This window comes from Micromesistius poutassou (genome assembly GCF_964030765.1).
Source record: "Micromesistius poutassou genome assembly, chromosome: 8".
In the NCBI taxonomy this organism is placed as follows: domain Eukaryota; kingdom Metazoa; phylum Chordata; class Actinopteri; order Gadiformes; family Gadidae; genus Micromesistius; species Micromesistius poutassou.
Genome location: NC_140278.1, coordinates 909,734 through 928,926, shown reverse-complemented (window position 1 = coordinate 928,926; position 19,193 = coordinate 909,734). Strand labels below are relative to the sequence as shown.

At 47.1% G+C, this 19,193-nt stretch overlaps 1 protein-coding gene across 1 annotated transcript in view; it reads left to right on the top strand.

Moving 5' to 3' along the window:
* Positions 1 to 364: 364 nt before the first annotated feature.
* The window catches only part of nkd2b (NKD inhibitor of WNT signaling pathway 2b), a gene marked incomplete at its 3' end in the record, with an annotated part of 24,731 nt that continues 5,902 nt past the window's right edge, over positions 365 to 19,193 (top strand). Inside the window, exons 1-3 of the mRNA XM_084471559.1 lie at positions 365 to 491; positions 602 to 628; positions 765 to 856. Of these exons, the coding sequence (XP_084327685.1) occupies positions 467 to 491; positions 602 to 628; positions 765 to 856 (144 nt within the window). The 5' untranslated portion in view covers positions 365 to 466. The remainder of the gene's footprint in view (positions 492 to 601; positions 629 to 764; positions 857 to 19,193) is intronic.

The window sequence follows — 19,193 nt, the reverse complement described above, 5'->3', positions numbered from 1 at the left end:
GAATCGAGTTTTCAACCCTCATTAATCATGTGTTAAATTGAGTTTAAGCCATTTTCATAAGTGAGATCCTATCAAGTATGCGCCTGAGATGTAGACCGCCAGGCGGCGCTGTTTCCCCCATGTCTCGACACGGGGGAAACAGCGCCGTCTGGCGGTCTACATCTCAACAGCGTCCTGCTCAAGAGGAGGCTGCCCGCTGCGTTCCGCCCTCAGTGGTCTGCTGGAGGAGCTGGGGAAGCAGCGGCAACTCCAACCATCGCCGGTCTCTCGTCTCCCCGGGTTAGGATCGTATCTTGCCCTCTGCAAATGACAACAGATCTTTTTCAATGATTCTCCGGTTTTATTGGCTGCATTTGGATGAAGTTGGAGTTTGTTTTTGCCAATTAAACACAATGTGACAATTTTGAGGCAGTAACTGTTCGATCGGATTAGCCGAAGAACCTTCGTTTGATTTAGGGATTTAAGGATGGGGAAACTTCATTCTAAACATGGTAAGTAATGTGAAGTATGGATTGAGCGTTTTGGATACCAGTGATTTGAAGTAGTTTTAATGAAACCTCAAACTAACGACTGGCTTCTGTCTACGACGGTGGACCTACAGTGTCTAAGAGGAGGGAGAATCCTGAAGGTGAGAAGATTTCAAGATCTGTTACATCTTTAAAAAATATTAGACTGTATAACGATAATATAACGACTGGTAAAAAAAAACCTTGTGCTATTTGGATGTTTCAAATCGACACAATATTATTTTATTTCATTTTTAGGAGACAGTTTTGTTGTCAATGCTTTCCTCAGGAGAGGGATGGAGGAATGTGAACGTTATAGTCCATCGGATCACAAGCTGAAAAACATTCAGGTATTTATTTAAGACGCTCATTACTCTTTTCAAAATACATCAATATCGTTATAATATCACTGCTGTTCTCAAACTAAGCCTGCTTTTATATTAGTTTATTATAGTGTAAGTAGACATTTGCCAAATGTCTTTGCCCAAATCTACTTGGATTTGTAATGCTTTAATTAACTTTTCAAACGAGTGACAAACGACGACTACTTATTTGGGACCATATAAAGTAAAACTGTGTGTGTGTGTGTGTGTGTGTGTGTGTGTGTGTGTGTGTGTGAGAGAGACTGATATAGCCTTTGACTTACTGGAATACATTGTATTCTAACAAGCTTGTAAAATGACCTGCTGCTGTCTCAAATCGTTGGTTGTTGTTCTGTCTGCTCATCTGGCACCAGCACAATGGTGTGTGGCTTATTTTCTTTGAAGAATAGTTTATAAACATCAACAAGCACGAGCACACACACGCACACACACACGCACACACAAAGATTTCATTAAATGTTGAGGCTGGATGGAGAGCCTCAGACTGTGGGATATAACGTTGGTCTTGTGGCTGCTGGCCCTGCCTAAAGGCTGGGACTTATTTTCAATGAATCCCGTTCTCAGTGCTGCTCCCAGCATGCAACACTCCTGGCCTAACATGACATCACTTCAATCGGTCGTTCTGCAGAGGGCGACAGGAGAGCACCCCCAGTTCACACATTGAGGCCACGTACATGATGAGGTGTGGGGGGGGGGGTGTCTCTTTATATCAGGGTCTTTAAGGATCAATTTGTGGTAAATGAAACCTTCCTTTACTTGTGAGGAGGTGGTGAGGTCCCTCCCTAGGGGCTGATGTTAGCAGGGCTGTGAGAGTGGGTTGGTGCCTGACTCTCTCTGGGTTATCAAACACCCACCCTTGGCTTACTGTGTGTCTCTGGTCATCAACCAGAGCACTGGGAACAGTCTTACAGTCTGTTTCGTATTCAGAGTCACACCACGGAGAAGATCGTCTTTCTGTTCAATCTGAAAGTAATGCCGGCCTATGAACTATAAAACACTGTATTTACTTGAATTACAGCAAATCGTAATGAAATGGAAGTAGTTATATTTGTGTAGGTTTTTAACTTTTTGATTTACAAACTAGTCAGTTGTTCTCTGGCATATAAACGGTATGGTCTGTTGCCAGCTCAGAGCACCACAGATACCAAGGATACTTCTATCAGCACTTCCAAAACAGATTCCTTTCTTAGTTTTATTACAGTCCATATTATTTCCAAAAATAAGACACTTCATTTGTTTTGAATCATGTTCAATCTCTTTATTACAGCCCGAGTGTTTCTGACTAATCCAGCTGCAAAAACAATATTGACAGAGTAAGTCAATGCACAGGACAGGTCTGAGTACAGTACAGTACTACAGGACAGGTCTGAGTACAGTACAGTACTACAGGACAGGTCTGAGTACAGTACAGTACTACAGGACAGGTCTGAGTACAGTACAGTACAGTACTACAGGACAGGTCTGAGTACAGTACAGTACAGTACTACAGGACAGGTCTGAGTACAGTACAGTACAGTACTACAGGACAGGTCTGAGTACAGTACAGTACAGTACTACAGGACAGGTCTGAGTACAGTACAGTACTACAGGACAGGTCTGAGTACAGTACAGGAGTACAGTACAGGACTGCAGACCTGTGGCCGTAAACAGAATGACATTATGTTAGTAATGTGACCAAGCTGGGCAGACTAAAAAACAAAGCAAAGAGGAAGTATGAAACAACATGATGAGACTCACATGAGAGGAAGCTCTCAGGTTACAGGAGAACCAATGAGACACTTAGCTTTACTTTGGTGGTTGCTCTCCTGTAGACTCAACCCATTCATCAGTGCATATTAGTATTTAATTATAATAATAAGTGAAACTAACACATGATCAGACCCGGAAGTGTAGGACCTAAAGCATAAAAGAAATGTTAGTACACAATGAAGAACACAATCACAATCATTAAAATATAGCAACATAGTAAATCATGAACTCTTAGTTATCTGATTTGTTTTAGATCACTAACTCAATGGGACTCTTCTCTTCGGCTGTCGGCTGTATACTCTAATGCCGCTCAGCGATGGATTCAACATTTAAAGATGTCCTTTCAGTTCCTCATATGCTCATATAACATGGCTGAGGAGCTTCAGCCATGACACTTAAATGTGCTTATAACTGATCTCATATTGGTTGGGCTTGGCGGTTTAGGGTGGAGGGGGGGGGGGGCTGGCAAACACACACACACACACACACACACACACACACACACACTATGTTTTGCTGGAACCATCCCCCTCCTCATTGTCAAATGGGGGAGTGGGATTCCTGAGCTGTCTGGCGGGGACTTCAAAGAGCCGAGCTGGGAGTTATAAAGGGCCTCTGATAACAGAGGAGCCTCCCTCCACACCACCCCCCTCAGCCCTCCATCCCTGAGTCCTGGGGGAGGGGTGGATGGGCTGAAAAGAGAAAGAGAAGAAGAGAACAGCAGGAGGAGATGAGCCAATGCTCACGTGACTATTTGATCGTTTGTGTTACAGTCTTGGTAAAGGATTGCGAAATCAACATCATTTATTGAATCACAAATCTAGTCTTAATGTGATTCAATAAATGTTGTTCCTAAAACCCCCAGTTCGTTAGTTGATATCCCTTTCCTGTGTTTCTGCCGTCTTGGAGAAAGATGCCCGGGCCCCACTTGTCAAAAGTCTAGAAGATTCTGACACTTAATCGCAGGTGTTTGCGAGAACAAGCATTACCTGTCCATGCACCTGGTGTCCTGCCGCAGAATCACTAGAGGCAAGATCACTTTCTCTGCCAAACACCACGCTAGAAAAGTAGGGAGGTGAGAATAGAAAAGTTGAGCTTTTCTTTGGGTGATGAATACGTCAATTAAAACAGAAAGGTGCAGTCCGGTTTATTCCAGTTCTGTGTTTCACTGCTCAGAGGAGCTTTGTGAAGGTTCATACACTCCACCTTTGGCAACAATCCCCCCCCCCCCCCCCCTCCGTCTCTCTCTCTCGCTCTCTCTCACAAGACACACACTCAAGCACACTTCATTGAGAGCTTCTTCCAGACATGCTTGGATAGCCAAACAACGACAGGCTAATTCAAGCTTTCAACACACCATCTCGTCTCCCAGTCTGAATCTCTGGGAAAGAGTGTGTCAACGTTTTGAAGCCCACAACAAAGACTCATGTTATTATTCACTTTGAAAGGTTAATAATATCACACTTACTGGAAAGCTTGGCTATACGGATTCAGCTTGATGTAAAGCTGTGCCAAAAGCTTTTAAGACTAACGGAAAAATAAATGTTGACTTGTTGATGAGGTAGAACCGCTTCAGCTCTTCGTGCGTCTCTGATTGATAAAAGAGTACATCAGAGTCCAGGCAGACCCTCTGGGCCTTCTGGAGTCTGGATGGGTCGGCGCGTAAAGTGTTCCTCTCAAAGTGTCAGAAGGTTGTTTCAGAACCTTCCAGTTTCCTCGTCTAGTCCACACAGTGACCTCCCCTCACTTCCAACTCTCCGCCGCAGGAATTGAGAAAATCAAACCTTTCTGCACAGCAGTGCGAGTGCCCACAGTATGACCGATTAAAGGTGCGCTGTGTATGGATTGGGTTCTGAAAAGATTTAAAGGCATTGGGAGAGTTTGTTTATTTTTATCCTTGCCATTTCTCCTTCTCCTTCCTTCATTTTCCCCCCTTTAAATTGGCTTCACAAGAAGGCGAGCTGTGGGCCTTCATCTCTGAATTAAAAGCATGTGGCTGGCGTCCAGAACAGCGGGGTCTTTCAGCGCGGCCCGGCTCACATCTGTTCCTGGTTTGTACAGCAGAGTCCTGGAGCAAGGGGAGCAGGGGGGAGGGGCTGAGGGGGGGGGGGGATGGACAAGGGTTGCTGGTGTTTCTTCTCCTCTGGAGGTCGCCGTGGAAAGGAGAGGATCCTGGAAAGGGGGCAGAGTGGGTCACAGGATCGCCTCTGCAATATGGTTGTTCTAATGATCCTCATGTCGCACGGCCTCTCTCTCTTCTTCTCTCTCCCTCATCCTCTATCCCTCTCTTTTTCTCTCTCCCTCTCTCTCCCTCTCTCTCTCCCTAACCCTCTTTCTCTCCCACTCTCTCTCTCTCCCCCCCCCTCTCCCTCTCTCTCTCCCACACTCTCTCCCTCTCTCTCTCTCTCCCACTCTCTCTCTCTCTCCCCCCCCCTCTCCCTCTCTCTCTCCCACACTCTCTCCCTCTCTCTCTCTCTCCCTCCCTCTCTCTCTCTCTCGCTCTCCATCTCTCTGTCGACGCTGGCTCTTAACAGCCTCTCAGCGTGTGAGTGTCTTCGGTGTGAGCCTGGACAGAGAGGCCTGCGACTCCCTTCATCCTTAAGTGTGGCTACAAGGCATCACGCAGTGTAACCCAGAAGTTAACTATGGAGGTCACTCTATCCGTCCGCCTGTCTGTCTGTCTACTGGATGCTATCGCACGCTCCCGGTTGTCTCTACTATTTATCTCAGTGTGAGTGAGTGTAGTGTGTGTGTATGCATGCAAGCGTGTGTGTGTGTGATTATCAGTATGCCAGCATGTGGTGGGATGAGGGATCATCTAAAGGGACTTTTGTCTGCGAGATGTTTGGTGGAAGAAGACCTCAGAGTGCAGCAGGCGGCTGGAGGTTTATCATCTGAGGATCTGTTTAATGTCTCTGAAACAGCGTGATGAGGGCCCACTGACCAGGGCTGCTGTGGGACGGGTCCTGTGACCTAGAGACAGCAGAGTGAGCAGCGCAGCGCTTCACCCACTGCAGCTGCAGCTGACCCCAACCCTTTGAAATGACCTGTGTGTTGTGTTGGTGTGGAACATTCACGTTTTTGTTTGTAAAAGTGTGAAAGTGAATTCTCAATCCTGCTTATCCATACAGCCGTTGTACCACATAGATAGTACTTGTAGAAATGACACATGTAAGTCTAAGAGTCTATGAGAGTCTAAGAGAAAAACCCAGGGAGAGACTTGTGAGACGTGTGAGTTGAGACACGGGCATGAAAAACAAACCCTGAATGGATTTATCTTGGAGAAAGGCTTTGTTGCCTTTGGATTTATTGCTGGCTTTTATCATCAGCTCTTTGAAGTAACTCAACACGTCTCACTGCTGCATAAAGACACCTATATGGCATTTCTGTTTACAAGATTTCACACCCACATAGACTGGCTTCAGTGGCTGTATGACAGGCTGCACGCCATCGCGCAGCCAAACCAGGTGCTACAATCTCTCAAGTGATAGCGTCCTCTTTGGCTCGCTCTCTCTCTGTCTCTGTCTCCACATGAGACCCACTCGAGACTTGAGTGGTCATCGACGAGCTCCTCCAAGCAGGCCGACCTCACTTCCTCCTTGCAGGGTCCCGTGAAGGAACCCCGGAGCCTGCAGTGGTTGTGGCGGCTGACAGACAGAAAGAGTCTACCCTGGGGAGGGTTCACGTCCCTGTCTCCCAGTGCTCTCTCTCTCTCTCACACTCTTCCTCGCTCTCTCTCTGCCAGACGAAGGAAAAGACGTGGGGTTGGAGCCCAGTGCTTAGCTCTGACATTTTTGGCTAAGCATGCTGGATCCAAGTCTCTGTTTGATCTTATGCTTCTCTCAGCCAACTAAAACACCGGGAGACTCAAAGGTTATTACATTTTAGTGTGTAAGGTATGTTTCCACATAAATCCCTGTTCTCTCTCAGAAGGCTTTAGTTCTTCTCTCCAAGTGGACTTCATTTTGCTAGAAGTAGAGCAACTAGGGGGGAATATTATATGATGGGTTTGTTATTGGTATTATTGTTGTTTTAAGGGGGTCTTTGTAGCTATGTTTGATGAGGACCCTGTTTGATTGGAACTGGTGTCTAATGTTTGTTATAATTTCAGCTGGTAAACTAAAGACCACACACTTGACTCTCATGGGATTTTTGTTCTCAAAAGAAAATGCGGTTAGGTAGTGTACAGAGTGTCCTGCTTATCTGGTTCTATATTTCAGGAGCTCAGAGTTGTCTTTGGACTCTTTGGAATAGTTTGTTTGCCTTCCATAACATAACAAACTGGAGACTGTCTTCCTGCAGGTCAGAGGTTGACCCCACTCATCTGACACTGGTGTGAACAGCTCCTCGTTGATTTGTGGTACCGTTGAAACACGAGGCAGTAGTTCAGGAGGTAGGACGGGTCGATTAGTTGATTAGTAACCAGAAGGTTGCTAGTTCGATCCCCGGCTCCTCCAAGCCGGGGTGTCGAGGCGTCACCCTGACCAGCTGGCTGTCGCCCTGCGTGGTGGACTCCGTGTGACTCTGTGTGTGTGTGTGTGTGTGTGTGTGTGTGTGTGTGTGCGTGAATGGTTGTAAGTCGCTTGGGATAAAAGATAAGTGTCATTATGCCAGGCTCCCCCGTGCTGCCGTGTGGTCTGTCAGCCTCCTGCTGAAGGCTGCACAAACTTCATCTCTGCTCCACATTCCAAACCCCGGTGCCCTGCTAGGTTTAGGGTCGAGCCACACACACACGCACGCACGCACGCACACATGCATGCACACGCACGCACGCACGCACGCACATATGCACACCCGCATGCACGCACACCCGCACACACATGCACGCACACACCAAACTCTGGTTTCCTGTGTTCTCACAGAAGAAACCACATCTCTAAGAGCCCAGTGAAGGAGACAGAACGCTACTGGACGTTGTTGTTATATTTAGCATGCTGCTGAAAGACAACATGAAATGCAATTGCCCTTTTTTATTACCTTGTTAGCTAATTTCCACAGTCACGTTATACTTGTGTTCAGCAAAGTCTGGTAAACAAATCCTTGATAAAAGGAGAAAAATGGACCAATCATGAGGGCCAGAGGTCTGGTCCTCTGTTCCCTTTATGGTGGCACAGCTCGCGCTGGAGGACATTTCTCGTTGTCTCGTCTCTAAAGCTGTTACAAATAGAGGGCGCTTCAGAGAACATTTCCTTTTTCTTTTACTCAGCAAAGGCTTCTCCACGTTGCATGAGATTCATATATAATAATACAAGTTGAAGTTGAGGTTTGGAGATGTGGATGAGATGTGATTATTCCACATAAAGAGAAGCATGCGTTGCCCTCTATATGATACAATAAACCAGACTGGCTAGGCCAATGGATACCCAGTACTTTTAGTTCTTCCTTTCTTCTATTTTCTTTACTTACATTCAGGATTCGTTGCGCACAAAGACCCCCCCCTCCCTGTGCCTTGGTATAGACTCCCCCTCTTTTGGACCCCTAGCCTGCACATGTGTAGGTATCGCTATTATTCAGCTCATAAAAAGCCCCGGTCCCATCTGAAAGTGGTTAGCTGTTGAAACACACTAGCAGCTTCAAAGCTTGGAGCTGGGGCTCTGCAGACAGTTTAGGACTGGCCTCTTTTTCTTCACATCACATGACTCTCAGACAGGAGATGGCTGCCTGCTCTGCTCACAGACCTGCTCCCCTCATTACAACAGCTCTGCTTTAACCACTTCATTGTGGAGGTGTGTTGACTGTGATGTGCAGGTTGTCTCGGTCTCGACCCGTACACTTCCCGTTGTGGCGGCTGCTGAAGTGGCTGTCAGGTCCTCGCTGGACATACTGAGCCCCGATGCCTTTTATGCCTTCTTTGTATGTGACAGGACGGGTGGGAGAGATGTTTGAGGAGTGCTCAAAGAGGCCACTGTTCTCGTTCCTCAGAAGGCAACTCCATCACCCTCCACACCCCCACCCCCAGCCCTGCCCCACCCCCCACACCCATTTATTTTCTGAGTCCATCCACTTCAAAGGCTAATCTGGTCCTGTGTGCAATGTAACACATTTACCTCCGACTCCATTTTAAAATAAACAGCGGTGCTGCTTGAGGTTCCTCCCCCCGTGACTGTCGGCCTTTCAGGGGGAGAGTCTTGTATGAACTTTGTTAAAACAACCCGTCTGCTGCCCACCGTGTCACTGTTTATTTTCATACATCAATAACCAGCTGGATGGAAATTGTTTTATGTCGACATGGCAATTTTACATTAACTGTCTCTATTCTGTTAGCGTTATTCTCTAGCTAAACTCTAAAATGTCTCACTGTTTGCCAACTCAAATGGCACATTGTTTCTTTATAGAGACATTTAACTGTTAGTGTTAAAGGCCCCAGCATTCATCCAAATATGGAAAAAGTAAGGGAAAATCTGGAACTCAAAAAAACGTTAAGGTGGAATAGGCAGTTCTTTCTGCAGCATGAGGCTATTTAAACAGCATGAATGTACATATATCATGGACAAATTACACAGACAGTAAATGTATAGGCAAGTATAAATAAAATACATCAATGACAGCATGGTGCCCTATGACACCTTATGAAGTTCAGCCAACGAAGGAAGCATATGCTAAATGCAAAATGCTTTTCTTGTATCTTTTCACATTTGTTGTTTAAAAGTGCAATAGCATCAGCCTCCGGTATAAATGAGTTGGTGGCAATTTAAATCAACTTTAAAATCCCAAGACCTTGATCTTTGAAAAGCAGCGTTTGTCTATCATTTCACAAGCAGAAGGTTTTCTCTTTTTTTTTGCGATCCACTGAGGCAGGAATTGTCTCTCCCTCCCTCCCTCCCTCCCTCCCTCTCTCTCTCTCCCTCTCTCCCCCCTCTCTCCCCTCTCTCTCCCTCCCTCCCTCCCTCTCTCTCTCTCTCTCTCTTCTCTCTCTCTCTCTCTCTCTCTCTCTCTCTCTCTCCCTCTCTCTCTCTCTCATATGTTCCTACGTGTGTTGATGTGGGTCTTACACCGATCCTATCATTTCAAGAATGTCAGTGTATCAGAGCATCTTAACCCTCTCCCCCCTCTCCTCTCTCCTCTCTCCTCGTCCTCTACCCTACGTTATCTCCCTAGCTTTTCACAGTTCCTCCGACGGCCAACCCACACAACCATGCCTTGTGAAGTCTTTCCCCTTTTTAAAATTTATATTCAGTTTTTTATCACACGTCAAATGTTACCTTAAAGTGCCTTTAAGAGGGCGTATTCTGCTCAACTTCACCTCTACCCTCACCCTCTCATGTTGGGCAAAGAGATCTAAGAATGTACGCAGATACTGGTGAGATGAAACCAACATGGGGAACTCTGAATTATTATCAAGATCTACTCTGGATGCTTTGCTCAGATAACTTGATTGTGCGCTATGAATATGTATCTATAGCATATAAATATATATTTTTGTTAAAGTGTCAAGCTGATGCTTTACTACATTATATTTCACAGCCCATGTTTCCAGTAATCATGGTGGTGAAAGCTGCTGTCTAAGCCTGCAGTCTTGCATGTGTGCCAGAGTGTGCATGCATGGGTTTGTGTGTGTGTGTGTGTGTGAGTGTGCACACACACACACACTTGCACTCCTTATGGGGGGTGCGGGGGGACTGGCCCCTGCACCAATAGCCTTTTGATCTCTGCTTGTGCCATGGATGAATTACGTTGGAGAATTTCTCACTGGGGAACAGTGTTTCCAACACACACAGGGGGCAGGTCAGCGAGGTGCAAACACCCCCTCCTGCATCAGCAGCAAAGGGCTACACCTACTGCAGCCACGCTCTGTGGAAATATTAAATAATATATACGTATATATATTAATAATGAATGTGCTGGAGGTGAGAATCATAATGTGATCCTTATGGACAATTCTAGTACTTTGGGAACCTCACATTATGTACCCTCAAATATAATTATATTGGAATGAGCAGTTTGAGTGCGTCACATTATTTGACCAGAGACTCTGTTCAGGTTGGTCTTTAATCCCATGGTATGTTGTGTAACGTGTTTCTGAGAATGACCCGTGTCCTGCTGGTCCATCCTGTGTGTTCAGGCCTCGTTCACACAGCCTGAGAGGAGACTTCAGGTCTCTCCTACTTCCTGTGCCCAGCGGGGAATGTATTTAAGGAATCCTCAGAAAAACACTTGCAGTTGACCCCCGGGCGACCCCCCTGTCTGGCACCAGGACTGTGAGGAACTTCACAGTCTGCAACTAGGCCTGGGCCTGGAACTAGGCCTGGAACTAGGCCTGGAACTAGGCCTGGGCCTGGAACTAGGCCTGGAACTAGGCCTGGGCCTGGAACTAGGCCTGGGCCTGGAACTAGGCCTGGAACTAGGCCTGGGCCTGGAACTAGGCCTGGAACTAGGCCTGCACCAGTGTCCAGCGATCCCCTGGTCTCTGGAGCGAGAAGAACCCTTCAAAGCACAAGACTGAAGACTGAGACTAAGCTACGGAGATAGATGGGACAAATAGACAGACGTACAGACAGATACAGACAGATAGACAGACAGACAAACAGATGTAGATGTACAAACAGATAGGATGGAATAGATAGATAGATTGGCCATGGCTTGTCATGGGTATTGTGTGCCTGTTTCAGTTTATCCTCATAATCACGCTTTGTGCTTGGCCCACTGGGTCTGGCAGGCTTGAGTCCTCCTGAGGGGGGGGGGGGGGGGGGGGGGGGGGCGGTGAATGCTATATCATTAAAGTGCATGACCTCTACATCTCAGTTGGCTCAATGTGCCCAGCAGATGGATGTGTACAGGCTTCATGCTACATTACCAGTGGATTGGTCACGGCTGAAAAGCAACTCTTATCCTGAGACTCCCTGGGTTCATACTCTCTACACCCCAGCCAGTGGAGCTTAGGCCCAACCACGGCTGAGGCCCCGAGTCCCCCTGACCTCCACCCCTCTGGGGGCCCCTACGCCAGCTGGGGACACCAATGCTCTGGGTGGGTGTGCCCAGGTCCTGTGTGATGTGACGTGTGTGTGCCGAATGGCGGCCTGCTGTGGTGCTACTCTTGGACACTGCTCCCCACCCCACACACCCCCGTACTGTTTGATTACATGTCCAACTCACCCACACCACAGCCCTACTCTGGAGCTCCAACCCGACGGTCTGACCCGCCCACACCCTGCCCGTCCCTAAATACATGTCAGCAAACAACTTTTGTGTTCCAGGCTGCAAGCTGACCTATTATTTAAACACAACCAAAGCAGCTTCACCATTTGTATTGGCGTGATGGTGGTCTCACTGGCCACCATTATAACATTATATTGTTATATCATATATTATATAACATTATAACAGCTCTTACAGCAACAGGCAACTTAGGAAAATGAAAGAGACGCTCATTAGTGTCACAGTTATGGAGCAAGGCTGAGAGGAAGTTGCTCTAGAATGGCTGGGGCTTAGTAAGCATAATTGTCGAATGTAACCATATGTTTGATTGAGACGATAACGTCACGGTTACCGTACGGCTACACGGGGCAGTGGCAGCGGAGAGGTTGTTATCCCCCATAGCATAGTGGCCACGCAGCTAACCTCCACAGAGAGGAAAGAGGCGGAGCTTAGAGGCCGTGCTTAGAGGCGGAGCTTAGAGGCGGCACCCAGAGGCGGGACCCCCACCACCGCCATGTTGCTGTTTCCACCACCTGACCCACAGGCCGGCGCTCTGAGCTCCGCCAGTGTGTTGTTTAAAAGGCCTGTGGAATGTGGAACAAATCCCCTCCGCTTTATTGGCCTGAGCCAGCTCCCTATTGGCTGGGCTGAGAGCCGGGGTCCTGCGCGGGAGCTCACAGAACTTCACATGCAGGCCAGAAACAGACCGACATCCTGCTCCTCAGCCGCCGCCCCGCCAAGGCTTTCATATGCCATGGATGGTGCTCGCGCCCATGTGTGTCTTTGTGTGTGTGAGTGAGTGTGTGTGTGTGTGTGTGTGTGTGTATGTGTATGTGGGTGTCCATTTGTGTGTATTTGGTTGTGCGTGTGTGTGTGTGTGTGTGTGTGTGTGTGTGTTCGCTGCTACAGTATACTGAGTTGACTTCAAGTCAGCCAAGTAACCAATCCGTGTGGTTTTGCGTTTGTCTGCTATATCATATTCCCTCACATTTGTGAAAGTTCTTTTTTTTTTTTTTAAACCATCAAACAACGCTGAGCACCACATCACACGGTTCCACCCAGTCTGTCTAAGAGCATTACATGAAACCATGAACCACACATTGAGGCATGCACGTGTACACACAAGCACTAGTACTCTACTCACACACACACACACATATAAACACATGAGTCTGCAAACTGGGTCTGCAAACTGGGGTAGGCTGATGCATACCTGTAGTGGACATCAGATGGCGTGCTTGATAATTGAAACCATATCCTTGAATGGCTAGATGTTTTAAACCCCAGAACTCTAAACTACACCATTCTGTTAAGTCAAGAGGGCTAGGTGTTGTTTATTGCGGCCATTGGTTTCAGGCCTCCCGAAATGCTATGGATAAAATATTTAAAAAGTATCAACAAAATATATTATATATATATATATATATGTTACGTATATAATGTTGTTTTCAATTGCAAGCCGATCCACTTTTCCATGTTGATAAGAGCATTAAAATGAGAAAAAATTATGCATTAATGCGATTAATCACGATTAAATATTTAAAAAAATTATTAAATATTTGAATCATTTGACAGCACTAATATATATATATTAGTGCTGTCAAATGATCTAATATATAATATATCACTAATATAATATATCACTAATATATATATATATATATATACTAATATATATATATATATTAGTATATATTAGTGCTGTCGAATGATTCAAATATTTAATAATTTTATATATATATATATATATATGTACTTGTGGGCCAAGTGCCCCCAGTCGGCTCGCTGTGTGACAGCTGTGAGCCGAGCTCAAACCTCCATCAAAATGTGCTTGTGGCGTGAGGTGAGGTGAGGAGAGGAGAGGTGAGGTGAGGAGGTGAGGTGAGGTGAGGAGAGGAGAGGTGAGGTGAGGTGAGGAGAGGTGAGGTGAGGTGAGGAGAGGTGAGGAGAGGTGAGGAGAGGTGAGGTGAGGAGGTGAGGTGAGGAGAGGTGAGGTGAGGTGAGGTGAGGAGGTGAGGAGAGGTGAGGAGGTGAGGAGAGGAGAGGTGAGGTGAGGAGAGGAGAGGTGAGGAGGTGAGGTGAGGTGAGGTGAGGAGAGGTGAGGTGAGGTGAGGAGGTGAGGTGAGGAGAGGTGAGGTGAGGAGAGGTGAGGTGAGGTGAGGTGAGGAGGTGAGGTGAGGTGAGGTGAGGTGAGGTGAGGAGGTGAGGTGAGGTGAGGTGAGGTGAGGTGAGGAGGTGAGGTGAGGTGAGGAGAGGTGAGGTGAGGAGAGGAGAGGAGAGGAGAGGAGAGGTGAGGTGAGGAGAGGTGAGGTGAGGTGAGGTGAGGTGAGGTGAGGAGAGGTGAGGTGAGGTGAGGAGAGGTGAGGTGAGGTGAGGTGAGGAGAGGTGAGGTGAGGAGAGGTGAGGTGAGGTGAGGAGAGGAGAGGTGAGGTGAGGAGGTGAGGTGAGGTGTGAGGAGGTGAGGTGAGGTGAGGAGAGGTGAGGTGAGGAGAGGTGAGGAGAGGAGAGGAGAGGAGAGGTGAGGAGAGGTGAGGAGAGGTGAGGTGAGGTGAGGTGAGGTGAGGTGAGGTGAGGTTACACGGGCGCTGACAGACAGATCAGCAGGTGAGCCGGGGTTCAGACAGAGCCCCCAGTACGGAGCCCCGGTACAGAGCCCCGGTACGGAGCCACCACTCCGTGCTCCCCTGATTAGGGGCCAGAGGGTCACTTCCAGTGGCTGGCACTGACCAGCCCATGGTCATGACAGAGACAGGAGCTTATCTCTGACCACAGCTGTTGTTGCGGCGGGGCTGAAGAGACGTCATTCTACCTCCTTCATGTTCTGCCAAGCGAGAGAGAGAGAGAGAGAGAGAGAGAGAGAGAGAGATGCAGCGTCTCTGACAGTGGGTGCTATCTGCATTCATCTGTATGGTATGGGCCCAGGGTCAAGAGTGGCAGGTGAGGAGCGTGGCATTTTTACTCTAATCTTAATGTCATTCATAGAAGAAATGGAAATGTGACGTGAGGCAATGCTGTGGTGTGGAGTGATAAATGAATAAGTTAATGGACAAGGCTGGATTCTCAGCTGTCTATCCAGCGATGTTAAGTATGGAAAGATTATGTTCTGATGGAGCTGGACTTCAGTGTTATCTCACACTCAGCCCCATCTTTTATGATCGGGAGAGTTCAAGTCATGCTGGAAATGGCTTTGCATCATTCTTACACCTTTACGCTTATCCTGAATGCCAGGATCTATGAATATATAACAGGGAAACCCCTCTGTCCCTCTACAGAACGCCACACTCCACCTTTTACTTTTGAGGTAGACTGCCGACTAGTTTGTGACATCCCACTGGTCTATACACATGCATCACCTGCTCTGTATACAGAGAAGCTCTTTCTCTGCTGGTCGGTTTTGGAAACTGCAGTCTGGTAAACCATTCTGGACAGTCCAAATCTTCCCAGAGTAGGTAACCATAAAGTAGTATTTCAGCCCATATAATGACAACAGTATAACAAAGTGGATGCTTGACGCAGTAATTCTAATGTCTCTAAACAGCGAGTATTGTACTTGGCTCTGACCCTGTTTCTGAAGTCCTTGTGAATCCACTGTATTGTTTGTTTTATTGCCTCTCCTTGGTAATTATCTCATTCCCTGGCTGTGGAGAATGTGGCTTTCTGGCTCTCGGCGCCATATTTGCCCTCCCCGAAAAGGACAGAGAGTTGTAGTCTGGTCAGCCCGTTTGAGACAGGCTGGCTGATGGACAGTTGTTTCTCTCTCTCTCTCACATGAGAAGAAACAGGGGTCGTGAAAGTAGTCCTCTGTTTTCTGCTTCCCCTTTCATTTGAGCCAATAGCCGCTGTTTTTCCACCCCTCCTTTCTCTCTCTCTCTCCCCTCTCCCTCTGTCTCCAAAAGCTAACAGCTCACATCTGGTTTTGAGTCAAGGCCAGGTTGTTTTTTTCTGGAATGGAGGTTTTTTTATTTCTCAATGACTCCGGCGGCTCTCTGGTTTCACGGCGTTGGTAATGAGAGCGCATTATGTTTGTTTACAAAGTGCTGTTCACTTCTATCCACCACGACGCTCTCCAACCAGCCTCACTTTCATCATGTGAAGGACAACAATCCCTCATCAGGGTCCAGATGTAGCTCGCTAGGCTGTTGACCCGTCATCGAGGGCTTCCTGTGGTCACCTTCATCAGTGTCAGGTGAAATCATTGTTTCCAGAAACTTCCCTGCCACAGAGGTCACCATCACCCACTAGTATTCATGAGACAGTTTTCTCAGAACCTGATCTGAAAATGAATAATATCTGTGGTGTATCTCGTGGCCTATCTTGGAATGAGGATAAATAAAACATGAGATTGTTTTGAAAAAGTTGGAAGAGATATTTGATGTAGTCGTGCTGATGCTATATTCAAGTTTAGTTTTTTAAGTTGAGCTAATTATATAATTATATAGCTTATTGTAAAACTAAACCATCCGCTGGGTCAGAAACCAACATCACTTTAAAATGTTACCAGTCAGCATCCAAGATGTATTCAGGTTTCTTCTTCTGCCCCGCAGTGTGTCTGGACTGGCAGACGCAGCCCTCGGCTGAGCGGGGTCAGTTCAAACCTGGTCTATAAACTGTAGAGAATGAGATTCTCAAGGTAAAGTTAAAGTAAACTCTATGTTTTAAAGAAGCAACGTCAAAATATTGTGAATACGTAAGGGATTGACTCAGAAGGGGGGAGGAAGGTAGTGGGGAGGTAGGGGGTGGGGTGGGAACAAAGATGTGTAGTGTTTCATAGTAGGAGGATGGGAAGTAGGCAGCCAGGCAGAGAGACTGCTGACAGATGCCTGATGTCACCTGGTTGAGGAGCTCTGGTGAAGCTTCTGGTTACTCTATCCCACATGAAGTCCTGCCAACACGCCGCGGCTGCAGGGAGGCACAGACACATTAGGCAGGAACAAACACCCAGCTCCACTCTGTCTGCCTAATATGTAAAGGTGTCTCGCAGAGAGATCAAGATTGAGTTGTGCGCTGCGTGGCTGTCATCACAGATATCTGGTTCTCTGTTTGAGAAGACAGTGGGAATGTAATCTCTCTTCGTCTCCTGTCATTTATTTCTTCGGGTGTTGCTTTGGTGGTGAAATGTTTTGTTTTGTTTTCTAAACAACCACCTCTGTGAGGGGCTTTTGTATATAACGGGCTGGAGTTGGAGTCGACGGGGTATGAGCTGAGAGGAATGTATTAATATTGTCCTGTAATGGATATTACACAGGTGGATAAGTACAACTGTAAGAGAAAGAGCTTATACTGTTGGTAAACCCGTTGGTAAACACCTCTACACTAAAGGGGGAAACGCAGTTCCAGGGGAGGCTGATCACACACGGGGAGTCAAGGCCACCACTGTGGGTGACTGGGCTGGGGGTGTTGATGCCGTGTTGAGACGTCAAACTACAGACTGTGTTCCGGTCCCAGCCAGCTCTCTCATTAGCTCCCCTATTGGATGTAATGAGCACAACCAGAAAGCTGTCTTTACTTAAAGTTTAGGTTTCAGCTCCCATTCCAAGACTATGAGATAAAAAAAAGCCTTTTGGGCTGAGAGTTCTAGGAAGGAGGGGTGTGTCTTATCCCCATGGTAACGACCCATGCCGACTTTCTATTACTTTATGAGTACCGTCGTTGTGTTTGGGAGTTATAATGAGCGAATGTGTATAAAAGATGCTTCACACTCTTTGCCGTTTTACTATGTGTCCGAGAAGCAGCTCCAGTATACCTAAAGACACTTCCACCAGACTGTCACCTGGCCATCAGGATCCCAGTATACCTAAAGACACTTCCACCAGACTGTCACCTGGCCATCAGGATCCCAGTATACCTAAAGACACTTCCACCAGACTGTCACCTGGCCATCAGGATCCCAGTATACCTAAAGACACTTCCACCAGACTGTCACCTGGCCATCAGGATCCCAGTATACCTAAAGACACTTCCACCAGACTGTCACCTGCACTCAGAGCACAGTCAACTGTTGCCTGTTTTCTCTCAATGACTCATTTTAGTAACAGTGACACAATGGCATCAATGACTGTGTTGGTGATCTTATCTTATTAACACATTTCACCAACAATTAAAAAAAATTAAAGATTTGGGGTTCACAGGCTCTTTGAAGAAGGCTTAAAAGAACAACCCCAAAGAAACACAGAGCGCGTGCTTCCTTTAAGCAGACGTGTTAGCGTCAGCGCTGCCTCCTCATTAGAGCAGGACACTGCTGCCAGCCTGTGGATTGATTTGCAAATGTCTGTTCTCATTGTGAGGCCTGTCTTTCATTTCCAGAGGTGCTTACCGAGCACTGCAGCCCCGCGGGGGGAATAGAAGAATCAATGGTCTCTCTGATGTTTCTCTGAGCCACACAACAGTGTGTGTGTGTGTGTGTGTGTGTGTGTGTGTGTGCGCGGTGCGCACCGCCCTTCATTAGGGGACTGTGCTACAAAGCCTGAGATAAAAGCTCACCCAGCGCTGGAAGGAACAACTATGGCAACAGAAACCATAAAGAGATGGAAACTGTGTGTGTGTGTGTGTGTGTGTGTGTTTATGGGCTTGTGTGTTTAGATGTGCCCACACATGCCAATAAGTGTGCGTGCTTGTGTGTGTGTGTGTGTGTGTGTGTGTGTGTGTTGTGAGACCTGATTAAAGACAGCTGGCGTGTTGGGGCCCAGGAAGAGGTGCTCCACCTCTCCCAGAAGCCTTTCATAGCCCTGTGTAAGAACCTCCACCTCAGGGCTGAGCCCTGACCCCATCAGGACCACCTCCTCCTCACCTCCACCCTCTCTCCCTCCATAGTCTCTCTCTCATAGTGTCTCTCTCTCATAGTGTCTCTCTCTCATAGTGTCTCTCCCTCCATAGTCTCTCTCTCATAGTGTCTCTCTCTCATAGTGTCTCTCTCTCATAGTGTCTCTCTCTCATAGTGTCTCTCCTCCATAGTCTCTCTCTCATAGTGTCTCTCTCTCATAGTGTCTCTCCTCCATAGTCTCTCTCTCATAGTGTCTCTCTCTCATAGTGTCTCTCCCTCCATAGTCTCTCTCTCATAGTGTCTCTCTCTCATAGTGTCTCTCTCTCATAGTGTCTCTCTCTCATAGTGTCTCTCCCTCCATAGTCTCTCTCTCATAGTGTCTCTCTCTCATAGTGTCTCTCTCTCATAGTGTGTCTCTCTCTCATAGTGTCTCTCATAGTGTCTCTCCCTCCATAGTCTCTCTCTCATAGTGTCTCTCTCTCATAGTGTCTCTCTCTCATAGTGTCTCTCCCTCCATAGTCTCTCTCTCATAGTGTCTCTCTCTCATAGTGTCTCTCCCTCCATAGTCTCTCTCTCATAGTGTCTCTCCCTCCATAGTCTCTCTCTCATAGTGTCTCTCTCTCATAGTGTCTCTCCCTCCATAGTCTCTCTCTCATAGTG